At 40.3% G+C, this 23,341-nt stretch overlaps 2 protein-coding genes across 16 annotated transcripts in view; one reads left to right on the forward strand and one right to left on the reverse strand.

Moving 5' to 3' along the window:
- The window catches only part of ACYP2 (acylphosphatase 2), a 339,796-nt gene that overhangs the window by 47,478 nt on the left and 268,977 nt on the right, over positions 1–23,341 (reverse strand). The gene's annotated exons all lie outside the window — the stretch shown is intronic.
- Positions 94–4,521, forward strand: TSPYL6 (TSPY like 6). The gene has a single exon (XM_001152621.8). The coding sequence runs from the start codon at positions 1,565–1,567 to the stop codon at positions 2,783–2,785; it is 1,221 nt and encodes a 406-aa protein (XP_001152621.1). The 5' UTR covers positions 94–1,564; the 3' UTR covers positions 2,786–4,521.

A 23,341-nucleotide genomic window follows, 5' to 3' on the forward strand; every position in this document is an offset into this window, starting at 1 on the left:
GTCTTATATTTATTTAAACCATCAATGTGACTATAATTTTCTTTCCAAATATTGCTTATTTTCTCTCTCCTTTTATTATTAATCTTTGGTTAATGCTCTGTATTGTCTTACATAAATTTCTCCTGTTTATTATTACCTTTTCTCTATGTCCTTTGGCCTAATTCTATTGGTCTTTTATATATTTCTCAAATTATTTTTCATGATGAGTGATACAGCACTTGCCAATATTTCCAGTTTCCTCCTTCCAGGCTCAAGAGAAGATTACACCTCCCTGTCCTATTAAAGTTAGACAAGGCCAACTGACTAGCTGTAGCCAATGATTTATGTCACTTTTGACAGAAACATTTAAAAACCTATGCATGGGGAAAGAACTGTCTTTTCAATAAACAGTGCTGGGTCAATTAGATATTCATATGGAAAAAAAGAAATTGTGACCCCACTCATAAAAATCAATTCCAGATAGATGGCATATATAAATTTGAACAATCTTGGTGAGATAAGATTCCTCTTTTTTTCTTCTTTTTAAAAATAGAGATGGGGTCTTGCTGTGTTGCCCAGGCTGGTCTCCAACTCCTAGGCTCAACTGATCCTCCCATCTCCACCTCTCAAAGTGCTAGGATTACAGGTGTGAGGCACTGTGCCCAGGTGAGAGGTAAGATTTCTTAAACAGAGCAGAAAAACACTAAGGTAAAGGGGGAAATGACAAATTGGCACATATTAAGATGAAAAACTTTTGTTCTTCAAAAGGTACCATTAAGATGGTGAAAAAGTAGGCCAGGTACGGTTGCTCATGCCTGTAATCCCAGCACTTTGGGAGGCCAAGATGAGCGGATCACCTGAGGCCAGGAGTTCAGACCAGCCTGGCCAACATGGCAAAACCATGTCTTGACTAAAAATACAAAACAAACAAAACAAAACAAACAAACAAAAAAACCGGGCATGGTGGTGGGCGCCTGTAATCCCGGCTACTTGGGAGGCTGAAGCAGGAGAATCGCTTGAACTTGGGAGGCGGCAGCTTCAGTGAGCTGAGATCACGCCATTGTACTCCAGCCTCGGCGACAGCGAAACTACGAGTCCAAAAGAAAAGTAACCCCACAGAGTGGGAGGAAGTATTTGTAATACCTATACTGGAAGAGAAATATTTGTAATACCTATACTGGAAGAATGACTGACTAGTATCTAGCATGTACAAAGGCTTCCTACAAATCCATATGAAAAAGAACGTCGGCCCAGTAGAGAAATAGGGAGAAGCCTCGGATACTGCACAAGAGAGAATATCCTAGTGGCCAACAAACACATGAGAAGGTTCTCAGCTCATTAGACTTTGGCTAAATGCAAATTAAAACCACCATGTAATATCATTACTCGTCCAGCACGATGGCTAAAATAACAAAGACGTAAAGACACCACCACAGACTCGCGAGACTGAGGGGTGGGTGTCGCGAGACTGAAGAGTGGGCGGCGCAAATGGGCGAGGTGTTTACTCGCCATTTTGTGTGAGGAACGTTGACGCTACCTACCGCTGGCCTGGCCTCTGCCCACTGCTGCCCTGGCCGCTACCAACATGAGCCTCCCGGAGAGTCCTCACAGCCCCGCTACTCTCGACTATGCTCTGGAAGACCCGCACCAGGGCCAGAGGTCCCGAGAAAAGAGCAAGGCGACACAGGTAATGGCAGATACGTTTGATGGCCGCTTGGAGCCAATCGTGTTCCCACCGCCCCGGCTTCCAGAGGAGGGGGTCGCGCCCCAGGATCCCGCAGATGGTGGCCATACTTTCCACATCTTGGTCGATGCGGGTCGCAGTCATGGAGCCATCAAAGCGGGGCAGGAAGTGACTCCACCACCCGCGGAGGGCCTAGAAGCAGCCTCTGCCTCGCCGACAACTGACGGCAGCCTCAAAAATGGCTTTCCGGGTGAAGAGACGCACGGCCTAGGTGGGGAGAAGGCTCTAGAAACCTGTGGGGCAGGGAGGTCAGAGTCTGAAGTGATTGCAGAGGGGAAGGCCGAGGACGTGAAGCCTGAGGAGTGTGCCATGTTCTCAGCCCCAGTGGATGAGAAGCCAGGAGGCGAAGAAATGGACGTGGCGGAAGAAAACAGAGCAATAGATGAGGTAAACAGGGAGGCAGGGCCTGGGCCCCTGAACGTGGGTCTCCACCTGAACCCCCTGGAGTCCATCCAGCTGGAACTGGACTCCGTGAATGCAGAGGCTGACAGGGCGCTCCTGCAGGTGGAGCGCAGGTTTGGGCAGATTCATGAATACTACCTGGAGCAGAGGAATGACATCATTCGCAATATCCCGGGCTTCTGGGTCACTGCTTTCCGCCACCACCCACAGCTGTCTGCCATGATTAGAGGCCAAGATGCCGAGATGTTAAGCTACTTAACCAATTTGGAAGTGAAGGAGCTCAGACACCCTAGGACAGGCTGCAAGTTTAAGTTCTTCTTTCAAAGAAACCCTTACTTCAGAAACAAGCTGATTGTAAAGGTGTATGAGGTCAGATCCTTCGGCCAAGTGGTGTCTTTTTCCACTCTAATCATGTGGCGCCGGGGCCATGGACCCCAGTCCTTCATTCATAGGAACCGACATGTCATCTGCAGCTTCTTCACCTGGTTTTCAGACCACAGCCTTCCAGAGTCCGACAGGATTGCTCAGATTATTAAAGAGGACCTCTGGTCAAATCCAGTGCAGTACTACCTGTTGGGTGAAGACGCCCATAGAGCTAGACGTCGCCTGGTAAGGGAGCCAGTGGAGATCCCCAGGCCCTTTGGGTTCCAGTGTGGTTAACCTTTGCCTTTGGAATTACTCCTGCAGAAGGTTGCCTGCCACCACCAGCTGGACCTGTGCTTGGGCAACAGCATTAGGTATGCCCTTTTTTTGTTCTGACTTTCCTGTACCCTCTGTTTAAACTTTCCGTTCTCTCAACCTGAAGATTGAGACCTTGGTGGCTGTGCTGCTCCCCTTTCACCTGGTCGTCTTGCTATTCTGCATTAACATCACATGCTCCCAGCCGATGGGTCACATCCTTCTAAGCGAAGCGAATGATGCTGTAGGTTACACTGTATTTACCTTTGTTTGGACTCGGTTTGTTCCCAGGACCTCTGGTCTGGCTCCTCCTACCTGGATTTCTAGCTGTGTCTAAGAACCTATTCGGCTCACCCTGCTCTGCATCTGACAGTACAGGTGCATGGCCTGTGGACAATTGCTGGGCATTAATGAAGTCAAGGGAGAACAGCAGGGGGCAACTTGGTCTGTGTGAATTATGGGACCCCATTACTTTTCCTGAGACTCTGGTCACCTATTGCTGCCTGCTACTGGCTATTCCCAAGTACTGCTACTTGGGCAGCTCCCTGCTGAGTGAACATATCCCAGACCATTGCCAGCTCCACTCTCTGGTTTCTAATAAACAGGGATCTCCAGAACACTGGTGGTGGACACAGCTTTCCTGTCAGCACACAGAAGACCTGTTCCTCTTCCAAAAGACCTCTCTTTACCACCACCACCCTCATCACTCAGAAACCCTACTGTTTGTTACACAGGTGGTTGAGGGGACATGTCAGACCCTATCCTCATGGCAAGGTTAATATGTTGGTGTTCTTGACAAGTACCAGGCTTTCTCAGCCACAACCAGTGGATTCATTCAAAATCTAGGTACCTTTATTTGCCTCCCTTCCTGAACCTAATGAAGTGCCAGAGTGAGTGTACACTTTCTTTTCTCTCGTCTCTCATAAATCTCTTCTGTCTTCCTTTAAAAAAAACAAAAGTAGTAGTTCAGAAACATCTGCAGAAGCAGGCTTTTTAGTTTCTTGGCTCTCTTTGTCATGTCCAGAGGCAGGCTGTTCTGTAAAATAGACTGCCAGATCTCTTATTGCCCATTCTCCTTTCTTCTCAGCCCCTCACCCCTCTTTAGCAATTCCTAGAGGGTTTAAAGGACTACAGAGCTGTATGGAATGAAAGGTGATTTCTAGTTCAGAGTGGCTAGAAGAACTAAAGAGATTGTGATGGGTGCTCTAGGCAGGGAAAACTGTACAAAAAGGCAGAAATGATTCAGGGGAAAATCGGGCCTAGAATTTACACTGGGTTGACTAGTTATGATGGGAAGAGAAGTACTTTTTTTTAGTATGCACGTAGAAGAATAGAAGATGGTTGGAGTGTTAAATATGTTCCCTAGAGAAGGGTTCTTTGAAGAAACACTGCAGTTTTGGGTGTTCTCTTTCTTGTTTGCATGTGACCTTACTTATGTGGAAGATTAATACTGTGTTATAATATTTTCTCTTTCTGTTTACTGGGAAGATTCAGCTGTACAGATTTTCTTTTACTTTCAAATACAAATATTTGGAATAATATCAGTCTTTCTTTTTTGTACATTATGTGGATATGGATATTCATGGCAGTTTTCAGCCTGTTCTTGTTTCTGTTAAAACCATATCTTTAACATTTTAATTTGAATAACTTGGTCTTATCTGATGCTGAAGACTGGAAACTATTGTGTTCATGGATAAATAAATTACAAAATATTTATGGCTTTCATTGTCTTTTTTGATAACTTGTCCTGGTAACAACTTAGTAATTGACATGTCTCTTTTCTCAGCCTCCTCAGTAGCTGGGATTATAGGCGTGTGCCACCACGCCTGGCTAATTTTTGTATTTTTAGTAGAGATGGGGTTTCACCATGTTGGCCAGGCTGGTCTTGAACTCCTGACCTCATGATTCACCTGCCTCAGCCTAAAGAGTGGAAGTGCTTGTGAGATTGTTTTGTGAAATTGGAATTATACCATTGGCATTTTCTTTTTTTTTTTTTTGAGACGGAGTCTCGCTCAGTCGCCCAGGCTGGAGTGCAGTGGCACAATCTCGGCTCACTGCAAGCTCCGCCGAGGTAGGAAATAAGGACTCTTAAATTGGAATCGCCCTTATTCCAAATTAGAGTCTGACAAGTCAATTTGCACAATGCTTCCAGAATTGTTCCCTTTCCATATCTATTCTCACCTTAATACCTCTTGTCTACATTATTGGCAGTCCCAGGAGTCCCCTTCCTGAATATTATCTCTCTTTTCCCATCATTTACACTATTGACAAAGTAATCATGTCCCTTTTGCTCAAATATCCTTGTCAATGCACCACTGCCTGCAGAAGAAAATCCAAACACCCTACTATTGCATCCAAGATCAGCTACAACCAATCCCCTACCTAACATTCTTACCAGAGTCCACTCACATGGAACTCCTTACTATTCCTTAAGTAGCCCATGTACAGTCCCGATTCTGTGCCTTTGCTCATGATGTTCCTTAACCTTGGATTCATTTGCCCACCTCAACCATGGAAATCACACCATTCCTTCTAAACTGAAATGCCGTATCTTCTAAATCATCTTTCCAAAACCTCCTACCTCTTGTAGCGTATACTCTGTAGAATTTATAATTCATAAAAATGTGTTTTGAGCTTAGTTGTTTACAGATGTTAGTAGTTTATATTTGTCACTCAATTTTAAGTTCTTCAAGGGCCAAGATTATGTTTTAGTTATCTTCTTTTCTTCGGTGATGAGTAAGACATAGTCCCTGTTCTCAAGCAGCCTACAGTCTAGCATAGGAGACAGACAATCTACAGTGTGACAAATGCCAAACTTAAGTGTAAGCTTGGGGGCTATGACATAAGAGGGAAATTTTCCCTACCTGAAGTTCAGGGAAGGCTTCCTATAAGAAGTGGCTTCTAAGTTCCATTCTAGACACCATACTAGACCATAAGTTTCTTCAGAGTAGGGGGCTATCTTTTCATCTATGTATCCCTAGGGCATGGTATTATATCTAGCACAAAGTGGACCCTTTAAAATTACTTGATGAGCATGTAAATCAAAGATGCCCTTCTGTTTTTAGTTCTAAATGTGTAGAGTAGGAATCGTATGTCTTTTGTGATACTTATCTATTCCACCTATCATATGGTCAATAAATAATAATTGGCTAATGAAAACCTAGTCAAACAATAACATACTTTCAGCCTTGCGGTTCTAGATAAGTGTTAACGGACATTGTTGCCCAAATAATTCCTAAGAAAATCCAGAGCAGAACTTCAGTCAAATCCTTCTAAGTACATTAGTTCTAATTCTCAGAAAGGAGGCTGTGTGGATAAATGAGTTGCTTTGCAATTATAGTCCCACACTGAGTCAAACTGCAACATTTATTCTTTAAGTTAATAAAAGTTAAAAACAACAGGCTTTATTACAGCCATTAACAATAGGCTATGGTAATAGTTATCATCTGTTAAAGTCTTAGGGCATGGTAGCCACTGGCTAAGCACTTTGTGTGCATTTTCTTAATTCTCATATAACTGTACAAAGTATTTCTGTCCCCATTCTGCAGCTGAGGAATGTGAGACTCAGTTGAGAATATGTTACTTCTGTCCAGTCACCCAGCCAGGTGGTGGTAAATCCAGAATTCTAACCCAAGTCTATCTGACTCCAGAGTCTGATAACTACATATGGACAGAAATACTATCTTTTGTTTCACAGTAGAACATTATGAAAATAATAATTGGCTTAGATTTTTTCCATTTGCATATAAGTTTTCTTAGCATATGAAACATTTACTAATTTTGATGTTAAAGTTATGACACAGGTGAATCTAAAATCAGAAGTACAGCACTAATATGTAATTGTTTATGTTTTCCATTTAAATATAATAAATATTATGACAATTTCTTTTGAAATCTGAATACCACCTACAAATGAATGTAAGATACAGTAGTGCCTATGATACTTTCACTGTTGGCTAAAATCACCTTGCTAAAGGCACTGTAAAAACTGAAGTATATTTTGAGGTGTTCAGCAGCTCCAATGAGCTTTCTGCTTTAATTCCAGATGTAACCAACAGCATTTGGAAGACAATGTACTTTGTCCAGGAAGAGCAAATAGCAAAGAGTCTTTTTGGGTGGGGAAGGGATTATGTCACTGTCTAGAACTCTCCTAAGATAAACTTGGCTTGTCAGCAATGGCAGGCTGGAGGAAGAATGCACAGCCAAGCAATACATGTGAAGTCCCAGAAGTGGGATGAGAAGAGAAGGATAAAATGGGAAAATCTCAAGGAGAGAGCACAAAGGAAGAGAAATAATGTTATAGAGAAATAGTGTTAGCCTAACATACCCCAAAAAACACTGCTATAAGACCTAAGAGACAGTGTTCCAAATTGTCTTCGAATCTAATTTTAGGACTTTGGGGCAGGGAATAGTTACAACCTTCCTGTGCTTGGAATTTATTACTCATGATGGGAGGAAGGTAGACTAGAGGGTCCTAAGTGTCTTCCCTTTTAGAGCTTTTATCCTATCATGGTGCAGGTACATAGCCCTGGGGCTTTACTATGATTAAGAAATATGTTGAAATCCCGGAGGAGCCAAGATGGCCGAATAGGAACAGCTCCGGTCTACAGCTCCCAGCGTGAGCGACGCAGAAGACGGGTGATTTCTGCATTTCCATCTGAGGTACCGGGTTCATCTCACTAGGGAGTGCCAGACAGTGGGCGCAGGCCAGTGGGTGCGCGCACCGTGCGTGAGCCGAAGCAGGGCGAGGCATTGCCTCACCTGGGAAGCGCAAGGGGTCAGGGAGTTCCCTTTCCGAGTCAAAGAAAGGGGTGACGGACGCACCTGGAAAATCGGGTCACTCCCACCCGAATACTGTGCTTTTCAGACCGGCTTAAAAAACGGCGCACCACGAGACTATATCCCACACCTGGCTCGGAGGGTCCTACGCCCACGGAATCTCGCTGATTGCTAGCACAGCAGTCTGAGATCAAACTGCAAGGCGGCAGCGAGGCTGGGGGAGGGGCGCCCGCCATTGCCAAGGCTTGCTTAGGTAAACAAAGCAGCCGGGAAGCTCGAACTGGGTGGAGCCCACCACAGCACAAGGAGGCCTGCCTGCCTCTGTAGGCTCCACCTCTGGGGGCAGGGCACAGACAAACAAAAAGACAGCAGTAACCTCTGCAGACTTAAATGTCCCTGTCTGACAGCTTTGAAGAGAGCAGTGGTTCTCCCAGCATGCAGCTGGAGATCTGAGAACGGGCAGACTGCCTCCTCAAGTGGGTCCCTGACCCCTGACCCCCGAGCAGCCTAACTGGGAGGCACCCCCCACCAGGGGCACACTGACACCTCACACGGCAGGGTATTCCAAAAGACCTGCAGCTGAGGGTCCTGTCTGTTAGAAGGAAAACTAACAAACAGAAAGGACATCCACACCGAAAACCCATCTGTACATCACCATCATCAAAGACCAAAAGTAGATAAAACCACAAAGATGGGGAAAAAACAGAACAGAAAAACTGGAAACTCTAAAACGCAGAGCGCCTCTCCTCCTCCAAAGGAACGCAGTTCCTCACCAGCAACGGAACAAAGCTGGATGGAGAATGATTTTGACGAGCTGAGAGAAGAAGGCTTCAGACGATCAAATTACTCTGAGCTACGGGAGGATATTCAAACCAAAGGCAAAGAAGTTGAAAACTTTGAAAAAAATTTAGAAGAATGTATAACTAGAATAACCAATACAGAGAAGTGCTTAAAGGAGCTGATGGAGCTGAAAACCAAGGCTCGAGAACTACGTGAAGAATGCAGAAGCCTCAGGAGCCGATGCGATCAACTGGAAGAAAGGGTATCAGCGATGGAAGATGAAATGAATGAAATGAAGCGAGAAGGGAAGTTTAGAGAAAAAAGAATAAAAAGAAATGAGCAAAGCCTCCAAGAAATATGGGACTATGTGAAAAGACCAAATCTACGTCTGATTGGTGTACCTGAAAGTGATGGGGAGAATGGAACCAAGTTGGAAAACACTCTGCAGGATATTATCCAGGAGAACTTCCCCAATCTAGCAAGGCAGGCCAACGTTCAGATTCAGGAAATACAGAGAACGCCACAAAGATACTCCTCGAGAAGAGCAACTCCAAGACACATAATTGTCAGATTCACCAAAGTTGAAATGAAGGAAAAAATGTTAAAGGCAGCCAGAGAGAAAGGTCGGGTTACCCTCAAAGGGAAGCCCATCAGACTAACAGCGGATCTCTCGGCAGAAACCCTACAAGCCAGAAGAGAGTGGGGGCCAATATTCAACATTCTTAACGAAAAGAATTTTCAACCCAGAATTTCATATCCAGCCAAACTAAGCTTCATAAGTGAAGGAGAAATAAAATACTTTACAGACAAGCAAATGCTGACCAATTTTGTCACCACCAGGCCTGCCCTAAAAGAGCTCCTGAAGGAAGCGCTAAACATGGAAAGGAATAATCGGTACCAGCCGCTGCAAAATCATGCCAAAATGTAAAGACCATCGAGACTAGGAAGAAACTGCATCAACTAACGAGCAAAATCACCAGCTAACATCATAATGACACGATCAAATTCACACATAACAATATTAACTTTAAATGTAAATGGACTAAATTCTCCAATTAAAAGACACAGACTGGCAAGTTGGATAAAGAGTCAAGACCCATCAGTGTGCTGTATTCAGGAAACCCATCTCACGTGCAGAGACACACATAGGCTCAAAATAAAAGGATGGAGGAAGATCTACCAAGCAAATGGAAAACAAAAAAAGGCAGGGGTTGCAATCCTAGTCTCTGATAAAACAGACTTTAAACCAACAAAGATCAAAAGAGACAAAGAAGGCCATTACATAATGGTAAAGGGATCAATTCAACAAGAGGAGCTAACTATGCTAAATATATATGCACCCAGTACAGGAGCACCCAGATTCATAAAGCAAGTCCTGAGTGACCTACAAAGAGACTTAGACTCCCACACATTAATAATGGGAGACTTTAACACCCCACTGTCAACATTAGACAGATCAACGAGACAGCAAGTCAACAAGGATACCCAGGAATTGAACTCAGCTCTGCACCAAGTGGACCTAATAGACATCTACAGAACTCTCCACCCCAAATCAACAGAATATACATTTTTTTCAGCACCACACCACACCTATTCCAAAATTGACCACATACTTGGAAGTAAAGCTCTCCTCAGCAAATGTAAAAGAACAGAAATTATAACAAACTATCTCTCAGACCACAGTGCAATCAAACTAGAACTCAGGATTAAGAATCTCACTCAAAACCGCTCAACTACATGGAAACTGAACAACCTGCTCCTGAATGACTACTGGGTACATAACGAAATGAAAGCAGAAATAAAGATGTTCTTTGAAACCAACGAGAACAAAGACACAACATACCAAAATCTCTGGGACGCATTCAAAGCAGTGTGTAGAGGGAAATTTATAGCACTAAATGCCCACAAGAGAAAGCAGGAAAGATCCAAAATTGACGCCCTAACATCACAATTAAAAGAACTAGAAAAGCAAGAGCAAACACATTCAAAAGCTAGCAGAAGGCAAGAAATAACTAAAATCTGAGCAGAACTGAAGGAAATAGAGACACAAAAAACCCTTCAAAAAATCAATGAATCCAGGAGCTGGTTTTTTGAAAGGATCAACAAAATTGATAGACCGCTAGCAAGACTAATAAAGAAAAAAAGAGAGAAGAATCAAATAGACACAATAAAAAATGATAAAGGGGATATCACCACCGATCCCACAGAAATACAAACTACCATCAGAGAATACTACAAACACCTCTACGCAAATAAACTAGAAAATCTAGAAGAAATGGATACATTCCTCGACACGTACACTCTCCCAAGACTAAACCAGGAAGAAGTTGAATCTCTGAATAGACCAATAACAGGAGCTGAAATTGTGGCAATAATCAATAGTTTACCAACCAAAAAGAGTCCAGGACCAGATGGATTCACAGCCGAATTCTACCAGAGGTACAAGGAGGAACTGGTACCACTCCTTCTGAAACTATTCCAATCAATAGAAAAAGAGGGAATCCTCCCTAACTCATTTTATGAGGCCAGCATCATTCTGATACCAAAGCCGGGCAGAGACACAACCAAAAAAGAGAATTTTAGACCAATATCCCTGATGAACATTGATGCAAAAATCCTCAATAAAATACTGGCAAACCGAATCCAGCAGCACATCAAAAAGCTTATCCACCATGATCAAGTGGGCTTCATCCCTGGGATGCAAGGCTGGTTCAATATACGCAAATCAATAAATGTAATCCAGCGTATAAACAGAGCCAAAGACAAAAACCACATGATTATCTCAATAGATGCAGAAAAAGCCTTTGACAAAATTCAACAACCCTTCATGCTAAAAACTCTCAATAAATTAGGTATTGATGGGACATATTTCAAAATAATAAGAGCTATCTATGACAAACCCACAGCCAATATCATACTGAATGGGCAAAAACTGGAAGCATTCCCTTTGAAAACTGGCACAAGACAGGGATGCCCTCTCTCACCACTCCTATTCAACATAGTGTTGGAAGTTCTGGACAGGGCAATCAGGCAGGAGAAGGAAATAAAGGGTATTCAATTAGGAAAAGAGGAAGTCAAATTGTCCCTGTTTGCAGATGACATGATTGTTTATCTAGAAAACCCCATCGTCTCAGCCCAAAATCTCCTTAAGCTGATAAGCAACTTCAGCAAAGTCTCAGGATACAAAATCAATGTACAAAAATCACAAGCATTCCTATACACCAACAACAGACAAACAGAGAGCCAAATCATGAGTGAACTCCCATTCACAATTGCTTCAAAGAGAATAAAATACCTAGGAATCCAACTTACAAGGGATGTGAAGGACCTCTTCAGGGAGAACTACAAACCACTGCTCAAGGAAATAAAAGAGGATACAAACAAATGGAAGAACATTCCATGCTCATGGGTAGGAAGAATCAATATCGTGAAAATGGCCATACTGCCCAAGGTAATTTACAGATTCGATGCCATCCCCATCAAGCTACCAATGACTTTCTTCACAGAATTGGAAAAAACTACTTTAAAGTTCATATGGAACCAAAAAAGAGCCCGCATCGCCAAGTCAATCCTAAGCCAAAAGAACAAAGCTGGAGGCATCACACTACCTGACTTCAAACTATACTACAAGGCTACAGTAACCAAAACAGCATGGTACTGGCACCAAAACAGAGATATAGAACAGAACAGAGCCCTCAGAAATAACGCCACTTACCTACAACTATCTGATCTTTGACAAACCTGAGAAAAAGAAGCAATGGGGAAAGGATTCCCTATTTAATAAATGGTGCTGGGAAAACTGGCTAGCCATATGTAGAAAGCTGAAACTGGATCCCTTCCTTACACCTTATACAAAAATCAATTCAAGATGGATTAAAGATTTAAACATTAGACCTAAAAGCATAAAAACCCTAGAAGAAAACCTAGGCATTACCATTCAGGACATAGGCACGGGCAAGGACTTCATGTCCAAAACACCAAAAGCAATGACAACAAAAGCCAAAATTGACAAATGGGATCTAATTAAACTAAAGAGCTTCTGCACAGCAAAAGAAACTACCATCAGAGTGAACAGGCAACCTACAGCATGGGAGAAAATTTTCGCAACCTACTCATCTGACAAAGGGCTAATATCCAGAATCTACAATGAACTCAAACAAATTTACAAGAAAAAAACAAACAACCCCATCAAAAAGTGGGCAAAGGACATGAACAGACACTTCTCAAAAGAAGACATTTATGCAGCCAAAAAACACATGAAAAAATGCTCATCATCACTGGCCATCAGAGAAATGCAAATCAAAACCACTATGAGATATCATCTCACACCAGTTAGAATGGCAATCATTAAAAAGTCAGGAAACAACAGGTGCTGGAGAGGATGTGGAGAAATAGGAACACTTTTACACTGTTGGTGGGACTGTAAACTAGTTCAACCATTGTGGAAGTCAGTGTGGCGATTCCTCGGGGATCTAGAACTAGAAATAGCATTTGACCCAGCCATCCCATTACTGGGTATATACCCAAATGACTATAAATCATGCTGCTATAAAGACACATGCACACGTATGTTTATTGCGGCATTATTCACAATAGCAAAGACTTGGAACCAACCCAAATGTCCAACAATGATAGACTGGATTAAGAAAATGTGGCACATATACACCATGGAATACTATGCAGCCATAGAAAATGATGAGTTCGTGTCCTTTGTAGGGACATAGATGAAACTGGAAACCATCATTCTCAGTAAACTATCGCAAGAACAAAAAACCAAACACCGCATATTCTCACTCATAGGTGGGAATTGAACAATGAGATCACATGGACACAGGAAGGGGAATATCACACTCTGGGGACTGTGGTGGGGAGGGGGGAGGGGGGAGGGATAGCGTTGGGAGATATACCTAATGCTAGATGACGAGTTAGTGGGTGCAGCGCACCAGCATGGCACATGTATACATATGTAACTAACCTGCACAATGTGCACATGTACCCTAAAACTTAAAGTATAATAAAAAAAAAAAAAAAAGAAATATGTTGAAATCAATGGTAGAAATAAGTGGATACCTTCTTAACTTGATAAAATATACCTTGATCCCAAAGTAACTATTATGCTTAGCGGGACAACACTAGAGGTATTCCCACTCAATTCAGGAACAAAGAAGGATGCTCATTTGTCACCACCATTACTTAACATCCTAGATATTAGATATTAGACAATACAATTACTAAGAGAAAGAAACTAGAGGTATAAAAATTTAGAGAACATAATAAAACTACTACAATTTCTGATGAATATAGAAAACCCTATGACATTCAATTGAAAAAGTAAACAAGAAAACTTAGTAAGGCAGCAGGATAGAGAATTATTATATCAATAGATTTTAGATTACAAACACAGAAAGTTGGAAGATGAAATGGGGGAAGACTGTCTACAATAGCAACAGAAAAAGATGAAATACTTAAGAAAAAGCTTTAGAAATGTGCCATATTTACTAATAAAATTTTAAGGCATTCCTGAAGACACAAAGACTTGTACAAAGGGAAAGACATACCAAGTTAGTTAGATAGGAAGACTCAACCTCATAAAGTTGTTCTCCCTAAGCTAATTTAGCAATTAATTATAACTACAGTAACAAGCCCAAAAATTGGAGAAGGGTAGGGGTGGGGGGAGAATGAGACAAACAAATTCTAAAGTATACATTAAAAAATAACACACAGATCAGTAGAACAGAATAGAGAACCCAGAAATTAATCCATTTATCTACAGGCAACCCATTTTTGACAAAGATGCCAAGAACATTAATTGGGGGAAAGAACAATCTTTTCAATAAATGGTGCTGGGAAAACTAAATAGCCACATGCAGAAGAATGAAACTAGACCTCCATCTCTCACTCTACATAAAAATCAACTTCAAGTGGATTAAAGACCTAAATGTAATACCTAAAACTATAAAACTCCTAGAGAAAAACATAGGAGAAAAGTTCCAGGACATTGGTCTGGGGCAAGATTTTATGAATAAGACCTCAAAAGCACAGGCAACAAAAGCAAAAATGAACAGATTATATCCAACTGAAAAGCTTCCGCACATCAAAAGAAACAACAGAGTGAAAAGGCAACCTGTAGAATGGAGAAAATATGTGCAAACTATTCATCCAATAGGGGATTAATATCCAGAATATACAAGGAAATCAAACATCGCAACAGCAAAAAAAAAAAAATCTGATTAAAAAATGGGCAAATGATCTGAATAGACATTTCTCAAAAGAGACATACATTTGTCCAAAAAAATACATGGAAAAAAAAGCTCAACATCACTAGTCATGAAGGAAATGCCAATCAAAATCACAGTGAGATATCATCTTACCCCAGTTAGGATAGCTATTATCAAAAAGACAAAAAACAACGATGCAGAGAAAAGGAAACACTTACACACTGTTGGTGGGAATGTAAACCAACAAAACCACTATGGAGAACAATATTCCTTAAAAAACTGCAAATAGAACTGCCATATGAACCAACAATCCCACTACTCAGCATTTATCCAAAGGAAAGGAAATCAGTACATTGAAGAGATATCTGCACCCCCATGTTTATTGCTGCACCATTCAAAGTAGCTAAGATAAGGAATCAACGTAAGTGTCCAACAATAGATAAATGAATCAAGGAAATGTGGTATATATACCCAATGGAACACAATTCAGCCATAAAAAAGAATGAAATCCTGTGATTCCTGCAACATGGATGGGACTGAAGAACATTATGTTAAGTGAAAATAGCCAGGAACAGAAAGTTAAACACCTCATATTCTCATTCATATGCACGAGCTAAAAAAAAAAAGCCAATCTCATAGAAGTAAAAAGTAGAAAAGAAGTTACTAGAGGATAGGGAGATGGGGGAAGGGGAAGATGGTGAGATACGTTAAAGGACACAAAATTACAGCTGTACAGGAAGAATAAGTTCTGTTTTATAGCACTATAGGGTGACTATAGTTAACAATATTACATATTTTCAAATAGCTAGAAGAGAGGGTATTGAATTTTTCCAATACAAAGAAATTATAAATGTTTGAGATTATGGATATGCTAATTATCCTGATATGATCACTAAGCATTGTATATATTGAAACATTACTATGTACTCCATTAATATGTACAATTATTATGTCAATTCAAAAATGAAAATTATACAGAAAAAAATAAAACAAGGATTTCAAAGAAATCTTTAAAAGAGAATAAAATGAGGGGGACAATTCCTAGCATTTATTATAAAATAATATAAAGCTACAATAGTTGAAGGTGTATTCCTGACACAGGAATAGACAAATCAAGAAAACAGAACAGGAAATTCAGAAATAGATCTCAATGCATACAGAATTTGGTGTATGATACACAGGGTATCTAAGCCAGGCACAGTGGCTCATGCCACTGTAATCCCAGCACTTTGGGAGTGCTGTAATCCCAGCACTTTGGGAGGCTAAGGCAGGCAGATCACTTGAGGCCAGGAGTTCGAGACAAGCCTGGCCAACATGGTGAAACTCCATCTCTACTAAAAATATAAAAATTAGCCGGGTGTGGTGGTGCACACCTGTAAGCCCAGCTACTCGGGAGGCTAAGGCACAAGAATTGCTTGAACCCAGGAGGTGGAGATTGCAGTGAACTGAGATTGCACCACTGCACTCCAGCCTGGGTGACAGAGTGAGGCCCCATCTCTAAATAAATAAATAAATACATAAATACATAAGTTAAATCAGTGAGGAAAAGATGAACAACTCCAATTGTCTTGAGAAAACTGGAGAGGTGTTTTTAATAAAATTAAGTTGAATTCATGCCTCATACTATATACCAGGTAAATTCTAAAGGAGTAAAGATTTAAATTTTAAAAATGAAATAATTAAAATACTAGAAGAAAACAAAGGAAACTATCTCTACTAACTCAGAGTGGGGAAGGCTTTCTGTTAAAATCTGGAGACATAAAAGACTTTCAGGTCAGCTGTGGATTAAAAAAAAAAAACAGCAACAACTATAGTCACACACACAGCATAACAGTGTTTCCATCAATGATGGACTATGGGCCTGCCAGTAATTCCAGCACTTTGGAAGGCCAAGGCAGGCAGATCACTTGAGGCCAGGAGTTCGAGACAAGCCTGGCCAACATGGTAAAACCCCATCTCTACTAAAAAAAAGATACAAAAATTAACCAGCCGTGGTGGCATGCGTCTGTAATCCCAGGTACTTGGGAAGCTAAGGCAGGAGAATCGCTTGAACCAGGGAGGCAGAGGTTGCAGTGAGCTGAGATTGTGGGGATTACTCAGGAGGCTGAGGCAGGAGAATCACTTGAATCTGGGAGGCGGAGGCCGCAGTGAGCTGAGATTGCGCCAATACACTCCAGCCTGGGCGACAGAGCGAGACTCCATCTCAAAAAATAAATGAATGAATGAATGAATGAATGAATAAATAAATAAATAAATAAGATGGACTATGTATGTGACAGTGGTCCCATAGGATTATAATACCATATTTTCACTGTGCCTTTTCTATGTTTAGGTACCCAAATACTTACCATTGTGTTGCCATCGCTTACAGTATTAAGTACAATAACGTGCCATATAGGTCTGTAAAATAGGAGCAATAGGCTATACCACACATCCTAGGTGTCTACTAGGCTCTACCATCTAGGTTTGTGTAAGTCTACCCTACAATATTTGCACAACAAAGAAATTGCCTAATGATGCATTTCTCAGAATGTATCCCCAGTGTTAAATGCGTTATTGTACTGGAAAAAAATTTTCAATCTACATGACAAAAAAAATTTTTCAAACGAAAAATGTCAAACTTGGGAAAAAATATTGTCATCTCATATCACAGACAAAGGGCTAATCTCCCTAATATAGAGAGCACTTTAAATCACTTTAATCCACAAATTCATATTAAGCAAATTCTTATAATGGTAAGAAAAGATGTAACCAAAGGGTTGCAAATTAATGATTCAGGAGTTTGCTAAAGGGTGCTAACTTCAGATAATACATACGGTCATGCATCATTTAATGACTGGGACACATTCTGAGAAATGCATCGTTAGGTGATTACACTGTTGTGTGAACATCATAGACTGTGCTTACATGAATCTAGATGGTATAGCTTACTACCCACCTAGGATATGTGGTATAACCTACTTGCTCCTAGGCTACAAACCTAGGCTGTCGCCTAGACTGGAGTGCAATGGCGCACATGGAGTGCAATGGAGTGTATAGTATGCCATGTTACTGAATAGTGTAGGCAACTGTAACACAATGACATTTGTGTATCTAAACATAAAACAGGTACAGTAAAAATATTAATTTTAATCTTATGGGACCACTGTTATATATGCAGTTCATCGTTAATCAAAATGTTGAATTATGTGGCATATGACTGTATATATTTTACCTAAAACATCAAGTCATTATGTGGCATATGACTGTATATATTTTACCTAAAGCATCAAATATATGTTCATTCTGCTAAATATAATCCAATTTTCCATTTTAATGGAGAAAACCAATAACCACAATGACAAGGTGAAATGGGCAAGACAAGCCTTCAGTTGACGTCACAGGACATCAATGATGAGCAAAGTCATCTCAGGATTACTTAATTCTCGAAGGGTATTCTATCTACCAAGCCTGGTGGTTTGCATCTTGTTTGACGTTGTATAGATGACAAAACTGCAACTGCTGCAGACTGCAGTCACTGTGCTGGAATGTCAATTCTGTAATGCTGTGCGTGGTTTGAACAGATTAATTCAAATGTTTTGAATATAGCAAACCTGCCATTACTTTCACCAAGCATGCAATATAGTCATGGCGTCTGCACTTTTACTAGGCGTATTATAAATACATGGCTAATTTCTCCCATATGCTATTATTTCAGCTGAATTTTTTTCTTTTTTGATACAGTGTCTTGCTGTGTCACCTAGGCTGGAGTGCAATGGTGTGATCTTGGCTCACTGCAACATCTGCCTCCTGGGTTCAAGTAATTCTCCCTGCCTTAGCCTCCAGAGTAGATGGGATTATAGGTGCCTGCCACCATGCCCAGCTAATTTTTATATTTTTAGTAGAGGCAGGGTTTCACCACGTTGGCCAGGCTGGTCCTGAACTCCTGACCTCAGGTGATCCACCTGCCTTGGCCTCCCAAAGTGCTGGGATTACAGGCGTGAGCCACTGCGCCTGGCCTCAGCTGAAATATTTTCATACTCTTAATGGCAACACATTTGATAAATAAATCTGATACAAGTGAAACATGGTTTATCCCTTGCAAAACTTTATTACATCATTCAAGAGAAAGACGTGACTATCTTCACTTCTCCTGGCATAGACGAATCTCTACCTCATTGAGGAGAAAAAAAAAAACTGCAAAACTTTCTGCAATTCCCATTTGACTTCAGATAGAAACAACACAACAATATCAGAGGTCTTAATTAAAGAGGTTTGAGGGAAAGCCCAGGGTATCATGCCTTGAATTTTTTCAAGCTAAGCCTATACCTCCTGAGCACCTGACTGCATACTTCAACACATTTGTTAGTAGAAGGCTTCATTTTTCGGTTCAATATCATACTTAAACCAGCTGGAATTTTTAGAGCAGTCCAAGAACACCCTGTGTTATAACATTGCTATTTCCATGGAAATTTGGATAAGGGTCAGCTGGCATATATTATAAATAGTTTCCCATGATATCCCTAAATTAGAGATTAATTCAACTTGTAACAACTGAATTGACTTAATTAAAAAATGTTTTTCCTGCCTTGTCATTCACAGGCATTTGGGGAGGGAGTGGGGGTGCTCTACTCTGAGACTCCTTGCTCCAAGGCTGGAAAGATGATACTCTTTGGGCCATGTCAATGGCACTTGCTCTCCAGCCAGCCAAAGGAAGAAAAAGGAATACAAATAAAGGCTGCCAGATTATAAGCAAAGACTTTACCAAGAAAAATAAAGTGGTAGAAAACCTCATTACCTCAATGAGAACAGACATTCATCTCCTCGGCCTAAATGTCTTCTTTCTAAAATTACTAAAGTAAAGTACAAGATCTGGATTATGTGTCAAAGGTGAAAGGGACCTTATTTTGCAGCCTAAGCCACTGAAGCAAGAAAAACATAGTCTGGGTCAGAATGTTAGGTAACAGATGCCCTAGATATAGGCCCCAAGTTTCCTGACTCTTAGTTCTCTATGTTCCCCACCCCGTTTGCCAGAGAGCCACTCATCTCACCAGGGAGTTGCTCATCTAAATTGCATCCTTTGTAATACGAGCCTGAGTCTTAGGAATTCAACTTGTCGCAAGTATGATGAGGCAGGGAGTGCTGCAAAGACAAAGTTTTGAGGACCAATAAAAATGGGAAAACTAAAAGTTGGAGAATGAGAAATTATTGATATCTTTAGGGGTGGTACAGGAGCTCTGGTTAGAGACAGCCCTTCCCAGTTACTAGAAAAAGAAACACCTCTGAAGTAGAGAAGAATGAGTTCTCCAGGCTACAAAGGTCTGATGTGCTATTTTTTTAGAAAAAGTGAATTTTCTTTTTTGTTTGTCTGCTCACCAAGAAGGCTTCACCACATATGCAGAATGATTCCTGCATGAGGTCTGTTTTCTACTCTAAAGTAATAAGCTGATATAACTAGTTTATTCATTATTCCCTTCTTAGGGGATTGTGACTTCATTCCTCACCTAAACCTAGTTTCCAAAAAGTGCAACACTAAGATCATGGTGACACCCACCCCCATCTAAGCTACAGACTCTATGGGCATTCTCAGTGCTACTCACCTTTATTACGATAATTCCAGATCTTTCTCAAACATCTACTTGGTCACATAAGATGGTTACAGAGCTCTAACTTCGTTCTGAGAAGAAATTCCCACCCCTAATGACTAACTCTAATCCCCTGGACCATGGAGTCACAATTCATTCTGGGTAATGCTCTAAACTGGTGAGAATATGTAAAATTTTTGTTATAAATACTTTAAATTTAGGGATTACTTCTAAAGTACTTCTCAGAAGAATTTTAAAAATAAAGAAGTGAATAGATTCATATGTAAACACATGACATTTGGAAATATTTACCAGTTTCTTCTTCCCTATTCTACCATGAAAACAGCATATTTAGCTTCTTGGTGAGCCACAACTGAGCCCTCTATTTAGAGTTTGTCCGCCTTACCACCTTCTTAGGTCACCATGGGTGGTAAAGTAAGAATCATATTAAATTTTAGTTCAGCTGTGATGATGCTGTGCCCTTTATAACCTTGGTGGTTTAGACAACCCCCTGGAGTTTCTTAGTCATTATAAGCTCAGTGTTTCTAACAAGGACATATGGCACAGCCTCAAATACTCCTCTGGCTCACATCAGATGCTAACAATGCTATTTCAAGAGTGGGAAATGGGAGGAGAAGTGGGATGGGGCATGCTTTTCTCCTTAACCTTTCTAGGAAGCAGTTCTTGAGATTATTAGCTTCATTCTAGACTAGAAAATACATGGGCAGTAGCGGGAGGCTCTAGGTTGATGACTTCATCAGTTCCATTTCTGTTTTTAAGCTGGCTAAGTTTGTTTGAAGCTAGCTAAAAGAACAAGACAGAGGCCATTCTTGGTCTCTTTATAAGCCGTGAAATATCACAGTATGGCCTCTTTCCTTTCAGGCAGGATCCCTTTGAGACATTCCTGGAAAAGCAGAACAGTCCATGACCATCAGGAAGGCATGCTGACTTCAGGCAATCTGGCAAAATACTGTGGGTGCCAGTGAGGTAAAAACATTATTAGCAGAGTCAAGACTTTCTCTCATCAAGTAGCTCTGACCTACACTGTGGATTCCTTTTGAGCAGCTATGACGAACACACATTGTGTGGGTCTAGGCATTATAAGTGGATTTATGATTTATTTAGGGAAAGAAATTCACAAAAGACATTTAGAAGACCAGAGTTGGGATTTTTGCCCATAAAAAATGATGGGTCTATATGAGTCCTTAAGTATCTACACAATAAAGAGATATCCCTGCCAACCACAAAAAAATAGGCTAGGCAGTACCCAGCTGCCTGGCCTATTTTTTTGTGGTTGGTAGGGATATCAGTTTTAGCCTTTGTACTTATAAGCACTCATAATATTTTGCTAAAATAATAAATTTTCATGTGCAATCACAATAATTTTATACTATAAAAAATTGAAAAAGTCTTGAATATACATATTAAGTCACTGGAAAATAATGCATCTTATTTGGTAGGCTTAATTTTTTAAATTAAAATTAAATGTTCTTAAAAATTTGTGGACCATATGCCTAAACTAAATGAGATAGTTAATTTAAACTAATGAAAGCTATATCTTCAAACATATTAATATTTCATTTTGCTATTTTAGGTAACATTGATGAACAGAAATATGATCAATGATACTATCTTTACATTCGAAAGATTAAAATATAGACCATACAAATTAAAAGACTTACTTAGTTTGTTATTCTGCCTTCTCCACTTTCTTTACTTCCTGTAGAGAACTCTTCCTATATCTGCTATCTATTAATCATTCATCCATTCTCCTACAAATATTTATTGAACATTTACTCTAATCCAGGCACTATTCCAGGGGATGGGATACAACTCTGAGGAGGGGGTGGGAAAAAGCTCTCTCCTCTTACAGAACTTCAGAATTTCTATTCAAATGGAGAGAGACAAAGAATAAGCAAATAAATATTGGATATATAATGTGTCATATTGTATTAAGTGCTATGAAGAAGCATAAAACCAGGTAAAGAGTTAGAGAACAATATGGGAGAGGAGAGGTCTGGATGATAATTTTGAATAAATGTCAGAGAAAGCCTCTCTGATAAGGCCACATTTGAGCAGAGACCTGAATCATGTAAGGGAATGAGTCTTAGACATATCTTGAAAACAGTGTTCCAGGCTAAGGAAGCAATATTTTTAAAAATCTAGGAGTAAGAAGCATGCTTGGCATGTTAGAAAAACAGCAAGATAGAGACAAGCGAGTAACGAGAGTACGGCAGGGGATGGGGTCAGATAGGTTGCCGGGGCCCATTCATGCATGTCCAGAAAGTTAGATAGATAGAAGGAATCCAGAAGAGAGGGAAGAGAGAATGGGAAAGAGGCATATTCAAGAAGATAATGACTGAGACTTTGCAAAAATTGGCCAAAAGCACAGATTCAAGTAGATCTCCAAACCTAAACCAAGATAAGGAAAAAGAAAAGCACAACATAGTAAAAAATGCTAAAAATAAAAGTTATAGAAGAAATATTAAAAGAAACCTGAGAGAAAAGACAGATTAACATCAAAGGTGCAAGTATCAGACTGACAGCTGACTTCTTGAAGGAATCAAGAGAAGCCAGAATAAAATGGAATTATCTTCAAAGTGCTGAAGGAATATAGCTATAAACCTAAAATTCTCTACCAGTAAAATTACTCCTCAATAATGAAGTAGAGAAAAAAACATTTTTCACTTCATGTAGAGAATTTGTATCGATAGTCTAACCTAAAGACAGCACTGAAGGGTGTATTCCGCTCCCAGATGGAAGCTCAAAGATGCAGGAAGGCATAAAGAACAATGAAAAGGGCAAACATGTGGATAAACCTAAATTTTTAACCGAATATAGCAATAGTTATAATAATACATTAGGAGATTTTAAGTATATATAAAATGAAAATATGTGCCAATAGCATATAAGCTATATTTATATCAGACAAAGAAGGCCTTAAGGTATCCATGCGGGATTGATTCCAAGACCTCCTACGGATACCAAAATCCATGGATAGTCAAGTCCCTGACATAAGACAGAATAGTATTTGCATATAATGAATTCCCATGTGTTTTAAATCATCTCTAGATTACTTATAATACCTAATACAATATACATGCTATATAAGTAGTTGTCATACTGTATTGTTTAGGGAATAATGACAAGACCAAAAGTCTGTATGTGTTCAGTACAGATGCAATTTTTTCCCAAAT

The sequence above is a fragment of the Pan troglodytes genome, chromosome 12, assembly GCF_028858775.2.
Source record: "Pan troglodytes isolate AG18354 chromosome 12, NHGRI_mPanTro3-v2.0_pri, whole genome shotgun sequence".
Taxonomy (NCBI): Eukaryota; Metazoa; Chordata; class Mammalia; order Primates; family Hominidae; genus Pan; species Pan troglodytes.